This window comes from Struthio camelus, chromosome W (assembly GCF_040807025.1).
Source record: "Struthio camelus isolate bStrCam1 chromosome W, bStrCam1.hap1, whole genome shotgun sequence".
NCBI lineage: Eukaryota > Metazoa > Chordata > Aves > Struthioniformes > Struthionidae > Struthio > Struthio camelus.
Window position 1 is genome coordinate 38,679,804 of NC_090981.1, and position 14,229 is coordinate 38,694,032.

Genomic DNA, 14,229 nt, shown 5'->3' on the forward strand with positions numbered 1-14,229 from the left:
TTCATAGGATATTGTAGTGGGAAGAGTGTAGATTGTCAATTTCTTTTGTATTTGGTAGGGATTTTGAACAGAGGGGTGGATTTCTTATGACCTATAGACTGGCTAGACTACACAATGACTGGTGCTTTTGAAATGTGTGTTTCTGTGGTATAAAAGTCATATAGATTGTCAATAGATCTAGATAGCCGGTGTCATTCTCTAATTACTGTCTTTCTTAAGGTTAGGTATTATTCTGCTATGGAAAGAGATTAATGTTCCAAAACATACATATTGCTGTTTGACTGTGAAAGGAATTACAATTGTTCACGTTCTATGTTAAAAAGGTAACATATGAAGGCGAATTTGCACAAATTCCTCTCTATATTTCAGTTAACAATAAACATGGAATCAAAACCATACTCTTTAAATTCACTTGTAATATTGTAATGTCAACATCTATCTTTATCACATAAATACTATAATATACTTTTTCTGTGGATTTCCTCAGAATAAGAATAATTGTTTATATTCCTGAATACGTTGCAGAAGAATACTGTCAGTGGTTCTTGCTCATGCTGAATGAAAACACGTTTACAAAAACCACAAAGTTTCCCTTTCAGATATTCTATAACTAGACAACTCTTTTGAAAGTAATATGTAAAGGGTCTTATCTGGCTTTGTGAAATGAGAATGCGGATGAGTGTATAGATTATTCTATTATACTCATTTGATAACAAAGAAATATTGCAACAAAATAATGGGTACTGGACACTGATTCATCTGATCTCTTCCACTCCTACTTTCATATGGTTTCTCTAAGGATATTGTACCAGTGTTTGGAAATTACATTTCTTAAATGTCTCATGCTTAAACAGATAGAGGATTTCAAATAAAGGCATGATGATGCACTCATCATTCAAACAAGCATACTGTTTCCTTCAGTAGAAGCTTTTCTTGGATAAGAGCTGCAAGAATGAATCCAATATCTCTCGATATGTTTATGCTCATTCCTTATTGCTTAATACTGCTTCTATGCCTTGCAGTATGTATTGTATAAATATTTTCAGTTTTCTTCAAGTTTAAGCATTCAAACAAGCAAAAGCTATTATCTAAGACTTCAATATGAATTTGTTCTTTTATGTTCTCTTTTTTTGGGTTCTCTTTCACACTTGCAAAAAAATACATGTTCATTTCAATTCTGTTACAAAAAGTGGTACAGGATTTTTTTGAAAAAGTCATTTTCTAATGGTCACATACAGTTCTTTCCTTCTCTTTCCAGAACTGGGAAGAACTTTCTAGAACTTCCAGAACTTTCTCCAGAAGTGGAGAAAATATGTATTTCTTACTACTTTGCTTACTGTATTTCCAAAACACAACATTCTGGTTCTGGCAGCTTTCCAGAAGTGTGACCATTGGTCATTTCGTTCGATCTTTAGTCCTTTCCATTCAAATGCTTGCAATGCTGTCTTAGCATGGACTTGGCATAAAAGACTCAACAGAGGAAAACAATGATAAAAACCGTAAACTCACCTTGTTTCTTAATATCGTCCTAAATAAATAGCATTACTCTTACTAGGTGATTTCAGTGATAGTAAGTTCTTAGGTTCACGTTTCTCAGTTTTTCAAGTATTACACGTTACGAATGAGATATAGTTCCCTGCCAGCCTGCTCTCCATCTATTTATAGGACTCCATCTTTTAAACACTCAAGGAATGCTTATTATTGAGATATCCTTGACTTACTGTACAGGCATGAGCTGTTTTCTAAAAGCTGTGAACATGCATTGTTTGATGCAGCCTTGAAATATTAAGTAACTTATAAAATTGGGCTGTTCCCAAATTGTTACTTATATAATTTTTCTTCAAGGAATTGCTTAAAGGAGAAGCTTTAATGTGGTGTTTGATAGCCATATTATTACATGAATACAGAATTATTAGTGTAAAATGTATTAATATTTGCAACTCTAACCTAGTAGATGATATAGATTACGCACAAGAGTTGAGGATGGTTAGAAGAAGAGCAGCACAGTTTGCTGATGATGTATCATCTGTTCTGTGTTCCTTGTCCCCGCTTTTCATGCCTGTTTAGATCGAAATAGGAAATTCTAAGGCAACTTCAGCCATTGTGATGATTTAGGATAAACACAGCCACACTACAGTTTTAAAGTGCTCCTTTGCACTTCTAAATTCATTGCAGAGATGGCAGCTTGTTGTTTTAAGCTGATAAATGAAATCTTGAAGTTGTTTCTAATAATGTAATTAGATAAAAGTTGTCATTTAGAATTCTGTCAAGCAGTAGCACCGTGAGTCTGATCTCTCTGTGTAGGAAGCAGCTGTTAGAAGAAGATGGGGTTTGTAATTCAGATATTTTCCTTGATTTTTCTTTTTATTGTTCTACTGCTATCAGAGCTACTGTGCTCAACCATCTGAGCGTGTAGGTGTGTCAGGGATGTGGAATGGAAATATTGTATATGTGTTATGAACTCAGGCAGGCATATGACTATGCACTTCCCTATTAATCTGTAGGATATTAGTATTTCCATTGATACATTGAACTAATTGAAAATGTTATGACTGACTTGTTTAATGTCTGGAACTTGAACAATCCACATGGCACACCAAAAAATTGTGCCAGAAATTAAAAAAAAAAAAATGCATCAGGTATTATCTTCATGCTGTAAACCCAGTATGGTTTCAAGAAGCCAAAGAGGTTTTAGAAAGAAGATCTAGAAATCTATTGAGTATTCTACCTCCTCTTTTGAAATCATAAGTAGTACTTATTCATGTGAATACACTCTTGAGATCAGTGGTTTTATTTGTAAGCAAGCAGTATACAGAGGTAGAGAAGGATATAAGGTCAGACCCATTACCTGTGTGAATAAAACTTGAAAAAACAGTACTTGGACATGAAGCTCAATATAATAAGATGATAGTCTGACAGTATATACCATTCTGCATTACAAACGTATTCATAAAATATCTCAAGAAAAACTCATGATGCAGTCACATTTGCCTGTCAATACCTAGAATATTCTTCTAGTTTGCATTTATTCTAACATATCAAGTAACATACAATTATTTCTGTAGATTATCTATATGAGTGTTTTAGTTTGAATCAGGGCGCATTTTTAAAGAAAATCTCTTGATATCTCCACCTACAAGCTTTACCTCGTGTAACAGAGCAGTCTCAGAACATGAACTGAATTTCTTCCAGATGAAAATAGGCTGAAAGATGTACACCAGGGATTGACATAATACATTCCAGGGGGTAATGGAATTCCTTCAGTCCACCTGACCTGGAATATGTGTAATGTGGATATTGAGTTCTCAGCTCGAGCCATTTCTCTCTAACAAATATAATCCTATGAGACCACATGACTTGCAAATGTAGACATAACGTATCGGTGTTCAAAGTTGTTCTCCGAGTACATTGAGAACAGTGAACAGATATTTTCTCTTCCTTTTCTTATCACTTTTTAATGTCTGGCATGACAGACACTTCTCCTATTCTCTAGTCTCATGAGCCAGACTGTGTCCTAAAGTCCGCTTAGTCCTCAAGTGTAACTGCCTGATACTAACAGAAGTGGTGGTGCCTATTTCCCCAGGGAATATATCCCCGTCAGACTTAACGGCGCTTCAGTCTGAATCAGCTCAGCAAGCTGATCACCCACAGGATGGGATTTTCTGTGGGATCAGATCACTGAACTGGCCTTCCATGCAGCCACACAATTGCGAGGTCCAGCAGAAGACGGGAGACAGGAACGTGCAGAGGGAAATAAGGAGTGCAATTGGCAACTCTCCGTTTTTATCAGATTAGATATGATGTCAAAACTGATACAACCCACTTTGATAACTGCTGGTAATAAAAGTGTAGCAGTTCTAAGGCTTTCCAGAGGAGCTTAGTAGTTCTCACTGTGATACTTTTCTGCCCAAGTACTCGGATCTTTTGTGTCTCTGACCCTCTGACCATTAGTAGTTGCTTATCATCTTAGAAAGTTTCCCCTGGAGTCTGTGCTTGGCAATCAATGAGCAAAAATGGTGGCATTCAGGAATTACTTACTCCCTTACCTACAGAGGACTGGCAGGGACGTGGTGTTGTTTGGTCCGGATACCTATGTATTACTCCATAAAAGATAATTGAAATTGCAGTTTGCCTGCAAATAATAGATACATTTTATAATCTTGTCAGATTTCTTTTTATCCTTAGTGCAAGTCACTAAGGCATGTGCTTCTGAAAATGCATTCTATTTGATCCTTTTTTTTTTATTTAGCAGAGCTCTTTATGCATAACAATCATTACTCTCATGCGGTTTTTGTAGTTTAATTAAAAGCAATATTCTCTTGCAAGACCACTCGTTTTCATTGTTACAGAGAAATTAGTCTACTGTTTTCTATAGTGAAATTCTCATCCGTTCTCTTTGCCAATCATGCTTAATATTTAAGAGTGCTTCAGAATAACATTGCATAAGGCATATCCCAAAATGCGGACAAAAGTAAAAGGTAAAAAGAACTTTCTTCTGCTTGAGTCTAAAATTTACAGTTTAATATATTTGCTTCTCACTTCATTAATGCAATGCTCTAACAGAAAGAGAGTGTCATCCCATTTCTCAGTAAAAATACAGATTTTTTTGCAAAGGTTGTATCATCCATGGCCCTGAGATCTGGTTCAGATGATATCTACAGACTGGAGTGCAATTCTTCAGTTGCTAGACACAGTCTTGGAAAATGCATGAACTTATTTGGATAAGTATCATTTTATTTGAGCATCAAACAAAGGTGACATTGCCAGGCCAGCTGCCATAAATACAAGTTCCAGTTCTGAGGGACGTTTTTAGTACAGGACATATAACTCCCAGTGAGTCATGAAGAACAAGTGGGGTTTATGTGCCCTGAGATAATAGAGCTGTCAGGCAGATGGAGACAAAAGTCACTGCAATAAATACTTCTCTTCCTGTACTAGACAGTCATTGATGATGGGAGGAAGCTAATTCATTCACATTTTGCATCTTCTACAGGGAGGGAGACCTTGTCTCCCTTTTCACCTTTGCAGAAGTGGCAATGACATTAAAGTAGTCCAAAAGATAAAATAATTAACAAGTGGTTAACAAATAAGTTTGCTTGCCACAGATAACACATAGCAGAGGTGTATATGCGTGATATTTTATACATATATTTATATGTGTATATTTATATAAGAAAATTTTTAATCCTTATGTATGTTAGGTTTTTATCTGTGGACAGAACAAAAATACTGATTTTCTGTAGTCCTTAATGATATAAGAGAATTGATTAATGATAGGAAAGCATCCAGTACTTTCTTAACCCTCTGCAACAATTAAATGACTTACAAATATACTCTTAATTTAGCATGTGTCCGTGTATGTTAAATGTAATAAGGTGTGGCACTCCACAGCCGCTACAAGGGAAAAAAGCTTATAGACATCTATAAACAAAACAGATGTTTTGTCTATAGACAAAACATCTAACCATCTAATCCCTTCTATTTACAGTGTTTGATTAGTTCTGTGATTAAATCTAGCAATAAGAATAATAAGCAGTAATGCACTGGTATACTTACGAGCTATGAGGAGTATGAATTTGTAAGGTATTAGAAAAGGGTAAAAATCACCTTTAAGCAACACCCTGATGTGCACTTGTGCAAACATAAGTATATGTATATAAGTATATATCTCCTCTGAAAAAGAGATAACCCTATAATCAATCTGTTTTGAAATACATAAAACAATTGCATTTTGAAAGAATTATTTTGAGACCTGGGAAAGGAAATACGGTAACTTACTGATCTGTGTTCATATTTACTTTGAAAATAATTGGACTTCTTGTTGTGAGCCCAGCTATGCTATTTTCACAAATAACCCAGTTAGAGGCTAGTCTTATGCTTGGATAATTTAAGTTTACCCATGAAGTGGAGCATTTTGGAAAATTTGCTTGTAACAAAGATAGATTAAAAAGATAGATTATTCACTTTTTAATAAGATTTTTTTCTCAGCTACAGTTAAACTGATTTGTCAAAATGCTTCTTATATAAATAATCAATTATTTTAATATTCATTGAAATGATAGGAATTGTTGCACTGAAGACATACATCTACAGTGTAAAATTCAATGATAAGTAACTTAATATGACAAAGATTTCCATGCCAGGATACATTAAAAGCAATTAAAAATGAAAAATCTGCTTCAGTTTATATAAAAAGTTTTGAAGTACCAACTCTTGCAAAACCAATAAAAAAGGATCCTGGGAATGTGGTTCCAAAATTCTATTAAGTGTAAATTACCTTAACTGAAAAGCTATTAATTATGCATTTAAACACGTGAGTAGAAGGTCAGGAAGTAGTGACATAGTCCGGTGTTGGAAGTGTGACTGCGCAGAGGAAATTATTATAACCTCTAGTGGCTACAACTGAAAGATAGAAATTTTGCCAGGCAGGCAATAGGCGTCTCTGTGGTTTCACATTTTCTTGCATAATCAGAACAATAGTCAGTTTTCTCATTTATTTTAAGAGGGTTTTCAAGACAAAAGCACGGATAGAAAAGTGTCGTTGAAATACAAAAAAAAGTGTAAAATAAAGCCACAAATATTGCCGTGAAATCAGCAAGATGTATAGTTACTGGAGCAAAGATTCCTGTAGAGCCCTACCTTATTTAAAATGTGATCAAAGCCCTTTGAAGTCAATAGGAACCTTTATAGTACCCTTTAGAAGTTCGCATTTGACTTTTATAAACTTAATTCTATGATCTTAACGTTCTTTTACATAAGTTTCCAGTGGTTTCCAGGCCGAAAAAAATGAAAAACAGCTTTTCGAGTGTAAAAATACTAAAATAATTACTATTGGCACTCATCCTGGAAAACTCACATACTTTATATAATGGACATAGCACATGCATAAAATGTTATATTTGCATATACTGGAGTGGTGCCGTGTTCACAGAGATTGCCCATGTAGTTCCCTAGCAATTCGTAAATTAAATCACAGGTTTTTTTTCTGAGCTGAATGCAAAGTGCCAAAAGAACAGTATTATGCAAAATAATTCATTAGTTTTTTCTTTATTTTTTAATTCTAATTGTTCTAGAGTTCATCTTTAGCATTCATTCTGAAAATTGTGCTTATAATTACTATTATATAGAGATGCGATTGATTATTCTGGATAACATTTACCACACGTATCAAATATTGCAAGACAAGGAAAACTTTCTATAAAATCGTGAGAGTAGGGGTAGAATAATGCTATGTATTTAAGGGTAGGGAGCAAGGGGCTTGTGCTTTTTCATTTACGAGTGTAATACTGTTTTCTGCACTTTTTGAAGATCAGATAATCAGGATATCTAAACAGTGAATGACTTCAGTATGACATTACAATTCATATTTCCTGCAGGTTGTTTGGCACAGGGATTTTTCTGCCTTCTGTGGTCAGGAAGCTAGCTTTCAAAAAGCCACCAAACCACTAAATTTAAAAAATGGCTATGCTGTGTTGAATAAATATTGAATACATTCCATTTAGATTTAATAATGTGTATTGAAATTTAATAGGACTATACTTCAGTTCTTTTTGAATGTCTAACAGCAGAGTTATGCTTGTAATATATTAGTACTTGTATTTGCATAAGCCAGGTTAAATCAAGAAACAATTTTCTTGGCTATAAGATAAATAAAATAAATTTTTTATTCATCTTACAGCCAAAAACTTCAGAAACTGCTTAGAAACTTTCTTAAAGCTATAACTAACAATAACAAAAAGAATTACTTTTGCATTGCCTCCTTATCTCTTCTATATCTTTTAGCCAGCAGCTGAAAGATGATCTACTTGTGTTTCTAAACTTTTAGGTGAGGCTTATTCATTCTATTTTTGAATACAAATTTCCAAGATTTTTAGAAAATATGAGGTTGTACCTTTACAGTTTAGGATGGTTTTAGTAGACCACAGGAGCAGAAGGAAGGACATTTATGTGACAAATTTTATGTTTGTAAATATTTTATTGAAAGTTTCCTGCTTTTAAAGCAGGCATGTCCTTCAGGTGCTTTAATCCTTCACGTTTTATCATTTAACTAAGTAGCTCTCTGTTAAGATAGTATTTAACATGTCTGTCTTAATATTTAATAAGTCTATTTTAATAAATCTCTTGACTCAGATACTTTGCCGGATAAAATTGGTAGAATTTTATTGATTTCAATGCAGCTGCACCTTTTAATATCTGAGAAAAAATGTGATGCTTGTACAAATTGGCACAAATCTGTAGTAACAAAAAAGTGTATAATCCAACTTTAATGATATTTATTAGAAAAGTAGTAATGGAAAGCTCATATTTGAAAGGTTAAAACAGGCTATTACAGAGTTCTGCAGGCAAGATCATACGGTATATATGGTCTTACTAGTATGATACTTATTCATGTAATTAAATCTTTCAGTGCCAATAATGAGGAAACATGGAGAGTTCTGTTAAAAGAGTTATCAAGAACCAGCAAATAACTCCAACTACAAGAAAAGCCTAGTCTAATCTTCAGCTAAAAGATAATTATTCCACACTATGTATTTCCCTATTTTATGTCTTAAACATTCCCATATCTGAAGTAAAAGTATTTGAAGACAGTGGTCAGTTATCAATACACTTTTATTTTCAAGTAGTACTGGGTTAGTGAAGTTTCTAAATTTTCTGGTTTTCTTTTTAAAAAAAACAGGGTCTTTTTCATGCTTTGGTCTTTATACAGTGTGTAGTTGTTGGTCTTCATAGAAGCTAGTTAAGATACAGAGATTATAACCAGTTGATCATCTGCTCCAATCTCTTTTCTTTATATAAAACTGATAGTATTACAGAAAAATATTTGCAACATTATTGAGCCACAACTGCGGTGTGTCTAATAAAATAAGGGCCAAGCTGGCTTCCTGTATGGAAACTGGAATCCAGATACTGTGACTGAGATGGGTCAACCACTTTATCAGGCTAGAAGGCTGATGAAAATTATGACTTGGAACAGAGCTGAGCTCAGAAAGTACGATCAACAAGCCAAAATGAGCAGAAAATCAAAGGATAGAGAAAGAATGGGTTTGTAGGCGGGAGGGAAATTCAGAAAGTGCATACTACGAAAGGTAGTCCTGGATCAGAAACAAGGGTTCAGATGGCAGGAATCAGGGCTAAGTAAAGCACAAGCAGGCAGGAGACAGGAACAAGATGCTGGTGTGCGTTTACAGCCAGGAAGCACGCTGAGCTGGCAAAAGCAATTGATCAGGCTTATCTGTCCCTCAATCACAAAGAATCAGGCTGGCAACAAGTAGCTAGCAGAAGAACTTGAATAAATGACATTAATAGTTAAATATTTGATTATAGCAGTTATTTAATTAATTTATACATATTTGGGGGGTACTTTTCAGGAAAATACGTGTGTCTACAGTTAACAGTCAAAGTAAGGCGTATATTTCTTTAATTACATTATGTTTATTTGTACAGTATCTGTTTTTACTCACGTTATACTAAATACTGAAAGGATTTTAAAAGCTATAATCCAGCAAACAAGAAACAAACCCCTGAGCTCTGCCCCATGGTGAATGTCCAAATCGCCATGTTACATAGTCAAGCGCTCTCTTACTTGCCCAGTTTCTGACAGCACATTTCTCTTCCATGGTGGCCAATGACTCAGCTTCAACTGGGCCAGGGCATAATAGCTTTGTAGCTATGGTCTGATCTTAGGAGCTAGTCTTTCCTCATTTGTCAAATGTAATTTCTTTGTTTGAACTGATGGCCTCAAAGCTGCCTGAACCACTGAAAAAAACACTGTAGTGACTAATATAATAATCAGACTTTCTTCCTTCTGCATTGATCATAGCTGATTGCTCCATAAGGATAGAATATGAGGAGTGGTTTAAAAATATCTGGTACTTCAAGTTCAGTCTTTTTTTCACATCATCTTCACAGACGATATGAAATATACTGAAAAGTCATGCATTTTATCCTACATATTTCACTATGAATGGTGAACCAGAGAAATTTAAATATCTTGAGAAGATATTATCTTTACACAGAAAAGCTTTTAAGAGGATAAATTACTACCTTTTTTTCACCAAGTGAAAGATAGCTCATATGCTTACTTAATGTTTTTCAGTTCACAATGACCTTGATATTTTTTTCCCACACATGTGTTAGCTTGTATTAAAATGATGAATAATCTGACAAAAATGTAAGGTTAATGGGCTTGGCTTAAAAAGAGAAATAAGGAGCTGAAGTGTTGTGTTAAATTTTATAAGTACGTATAAAGAATTTAATTTAGAACTGATAAGTTCTGTTCTTTGGTCATTTCCCATGGTAGATTTTATTTCTAGCACACTGAGCTGTTACTTCTATTCTTCCTCTTTAAAAGACAGAAATTCAGCTAAGAACCCAGTGAATTTTTATTACTCCAGTATGTGATATCTTTATAGGCCACAAACAGTAAGACAAGAGTGATGAAGAGAAGCTGAGAGGTCAGTAGAGGTTACTAATTTTAGCATAGGACTCTGGAATTTTGCTGATTCAAAGACCTGGAACTAGGCTCCACGTTCAGTGAAGGTCTGTCCTTGTGTTTCTGTTCACAGCAACAGGAAGAGTGTAGATACAAAGTCTGCATGCGATGTATGTTTTGCTGGCATACTATACAGAATCCAGATATCATTTGGCTGAATATAAGTGGAATTCAAAGGCCTGCTTGCCTCCCAGTTATTTCAGTAACATAACTGAAAACAATCCAAAGCATATCCATATTTACTGGAAGTTAATTTCACAAAACACAGCAAGAGTAACAGACATAATGATTCCTCTAAAAATGTAGTTTCTAGCTGTATGTGTCACCAGCTTGTTAGTGCTCCTTGGTTGTTTGCAAACTGATGCTCCAGAAAATTGTATACAGAAATATTGTCCTATGAATACACAGAATGCCTGGGAACCCAATGGAGCTTTTGCAACAGGTATAACTGAAGTTGCACTAATACAACTGATTAAATAATGTAATAAATTAGTATTTTGTAGCTCTATAAACGTTTAGATAAGAAGGCATAAGAAGGCACTCTTACCTTTTGTTATGAGTTAACATTCTGGGGGGGGTCACATCATTATGAGGGTGTAGGTATAAATGATTGTTACAGTCAAAGTTCATTTATGTTTATTCATATCGTGAAGCAGCCACATTGTAATGGGATAATTACACAAATTATTGTAAGGGTGAAGGAGTTATCTTCAGACTACTTGTTGAAGCAACAAGCTTCAAAACAGCTCGTTAATGTAATTTCAGTGTAGATGTATGTTTGGCCACTCTTTAACTAGATCTAAGGGTGAGCTTAGCTTACAGAGATCTAAAGCTGGATCTCTGAAGAGAATAAGAAATGCCCTACTGGGCCAGGCCAGAGGTCCATGTAGCCTGGTATCCTCTCTGAAGAAGAGGCACAGGAGGCTATTTAGCAAGACCACATGCATCTGGCCAGTTACTATGATCCTTTCTCATATATTCTCAGCACCCATAGGCCATTCATTTAGTTAGGTTGAAGGATACATCCCTGCTTTTTAGCGTTTGTAGACCGGGTATCCATGGCTGCTAGCGCGTGAGTAAGCTAAGTGTTTTTTACCTTGTCTAATCAGTGGGTGATACTTGGTGGTTGCTATGTGCTTTAGATAAGTAGGAGATTGCTGAGGCTGCTCTGAATGTAGTAATTATTTTGTGCTGGGACAGAAAAAAGAATGTAAACTGTTTCACAGGACAGCTGTATAGAGACCAAAGAAGCTATTCTGCTGGAATAAGGGGGTAAGGGAAGGAGAGGAAGGGACATGGGTAAGGGATGGCAGGAAACAATAATAACAAACATCAAGCCTGTCACGAGCAGAACACGTTGTGTAAGCGTGCTCTAAAAGAGTTGAATGCTTAGGCTCGTCGTTTGACTACAAAGTTAGATGAAGGACTTTCCTGTAAAAATCTTTCATTAAAATAACCCTTAGTTTGAGCTGGAACCTGGAAATGTATTTTAACCCTGAGATTTTAGACTTCCATGAAACTCCACATAAAACCTAACACACATAAAACCTAACTACTGAAAAGTTTGCAAGAAATTAATGACCAACTCTTACATACGAGAAATTGGTAAGGAATAACCTGTTGCATCAATACTTTGACTTCCTCTCTAATTTTTCCTTTATATTCCAAAACCTAATGCTTCCTCAGCAGAAGTAAAGGAAAAATTTGTCTGGACAATTTCTGTGAAACATATATTCTATGCAGAATGTTATGAGCCCATCACTTCATGAAATGGAATAACCCACATGCTGTGTTTTAAATATATTGCTTCAGTCACAAAGAGGTGTCTTCCCAACATAATTTTGACAGTCACATATATCCAGTGCACCTGAGTTCTTAGAGACAATGACATATATATCCATACAAAGTCTTTAGTTTATATAGACTAAACATGAATGCACAGACTGAAAATTCTAATTGTGGGATATCATTGTCTTTCACATGTCTATTTGTGTTGACTGAAAAATGCTGTATTGCATTTGAGAAAAAGAACCTGATACTATATCTGAATATTACCATACCAAAAAATGCAGAGGAGTATTCGTCTCTCAGCATTTGACAAGCAGGTGCTGAAAGAAGGAAACTCAAATAAAATTAACCACTTTTCTGTCTTTTCAATTTAATGAAATTTGCAAGCTCTTAGATCAAGCTATTAGTTTCAATTTGTCCACTAACTCATGTGCAGAAAGGAAAATTTTTGGACAGTTAAAACAACCTCGTCAATTAGAAGTTTAATGAATTAAGGTGAACTCATAGGCACTCTTAACTGGCATCTGTTGCTAAAGAAGTAACTACATTTCTCAAAGTTGCAAGTGTCACTAATTAGTACTCTATTAGGACTAATTTAATTTGTTGATTTAAGACCCAACTGTGACCTCCAGAAGTTGCATAGCAAGTCCCTAAGCAAAACTTTTAATTCTTTTGTTGCAGAAGTTGAGTAGGTAAATGAAACTAGCTACATTTATGTGAGATTGCTTTGATTTTTCCTAAAACATACCATTTAATCATATTCATTCCTCAAAATGTTTGATGGCAGGCATCGTAAATACTGTGTGTTATAGTGCTTTAAAACATGTGCTTGTTATTTTTAGAATTCTTTGCTAATCCTGATGTTGTATGCTTCCTGCAGATGTAAATGAGTGTGAAGCTGAACCATGCAAGAATGGTGGAATTTGTACAGATCTTGTTGCCAACTATTCCTGTGAATGTCCGGGTGAATTTATGGGAAGAAACTGCCAACACAGTAAGAATCACAATGTTTTTACAGCTCTTTTTTTTTTTTTTTTTTTTTTTTTACAGTTTATGTTTTCTTTTGTAGAAACAACTACACAATATGTAGAAATATTTCTGTAGTCTACAATAAATGATGCTTAAAATAGCCATGATATTCTTTTCAAGATGAAGGAAATTTAAGATATCAAATCTATCAGGCATTTAAGTAAATTGATACGGTTTTCTGATATGGTGCTAATATGGAAACATTTGATATGCAAAATGATTAGCTAGGATGGAGATGAAAAGGACTAAATAGTGTAAAGTAGAATAATGTAAAAGCTGATTCAGGCTAAGGGTTCGTCTAGCCAAGTGTCCTGTCCTCAACAGTAGTCATAAGCAGATGCCAGCGAGTATAAGAACAGGCCAAGAATATATGATACTTTCCCTGAGCTTTCTCCAAGCTCTGACTATTTTGAGCTCAAGGGAGTTCCTGAGCCTGATATGTTTTGTTTTAGTTTCATTTATTTATTTAGTACCTCAAAAAAGACTCTCTTGCAGTCCAAGTGCTTGTCCAATCTCCTTTGAACTCATGTAAACTTTTCTTATTTGCAATACCCTCTGGCTGGGAATACCAGCAGGTTATTTACCCAGTGTGTGGAAGTAAAACAACTTTTACTTTGATCCTGGTTCGTACTAGCCGTCCTTTGATGGTCCTGCATGAAAGAACTGGTGGCCAAGTGAGGGACTGGCCTAATGGGAGGACAAAAACAGCCAGATGGAAAGTGGACTCCTGGGAGAAATCTTATATGGTTTTGCTAATTACTTTGATTATGAGTGGACTGTAAAGATCTAATTTCCGTAGTAAGAAAACACTGTAAATACAGAGGAGTCCTTCACATGTGAAAGACTGGGTAATCTTGAAGATCGGAATAACAAAAGTAGAATAAAATGCTATGGTACAAAGTGCAAGGTATCTGAACTTA

At 35.0% G+C, this 14,229-nt stretch overlaps 1 protein-coding gene across 2 annotated transcripts in view; it reads left to right on the top strand.

Moving 5' to 3' along the window:
• The window catches only part of LOC104150522 (EGF-like repeat and discoidin I-like domain-containing protein 3), a 251,960-nt gene that overhangs the window by 132,968 nt on the left and 104,763 nt on the right, over window positions 1-14,229 (top strand). For both annotated transcript variants that reach the window (XM_068925621.1, XM_068925620.1), the window contains one exon: window positions 13,161-13,274. In XM_068925621.1, coding sequence (XP_068781722.1) covers window positions 13,161-13,274 — 114 coding nt within the window. The remainder of the gene's footprint in view (window positions 1-13,160; window positions 13,275-14,229) is intronic.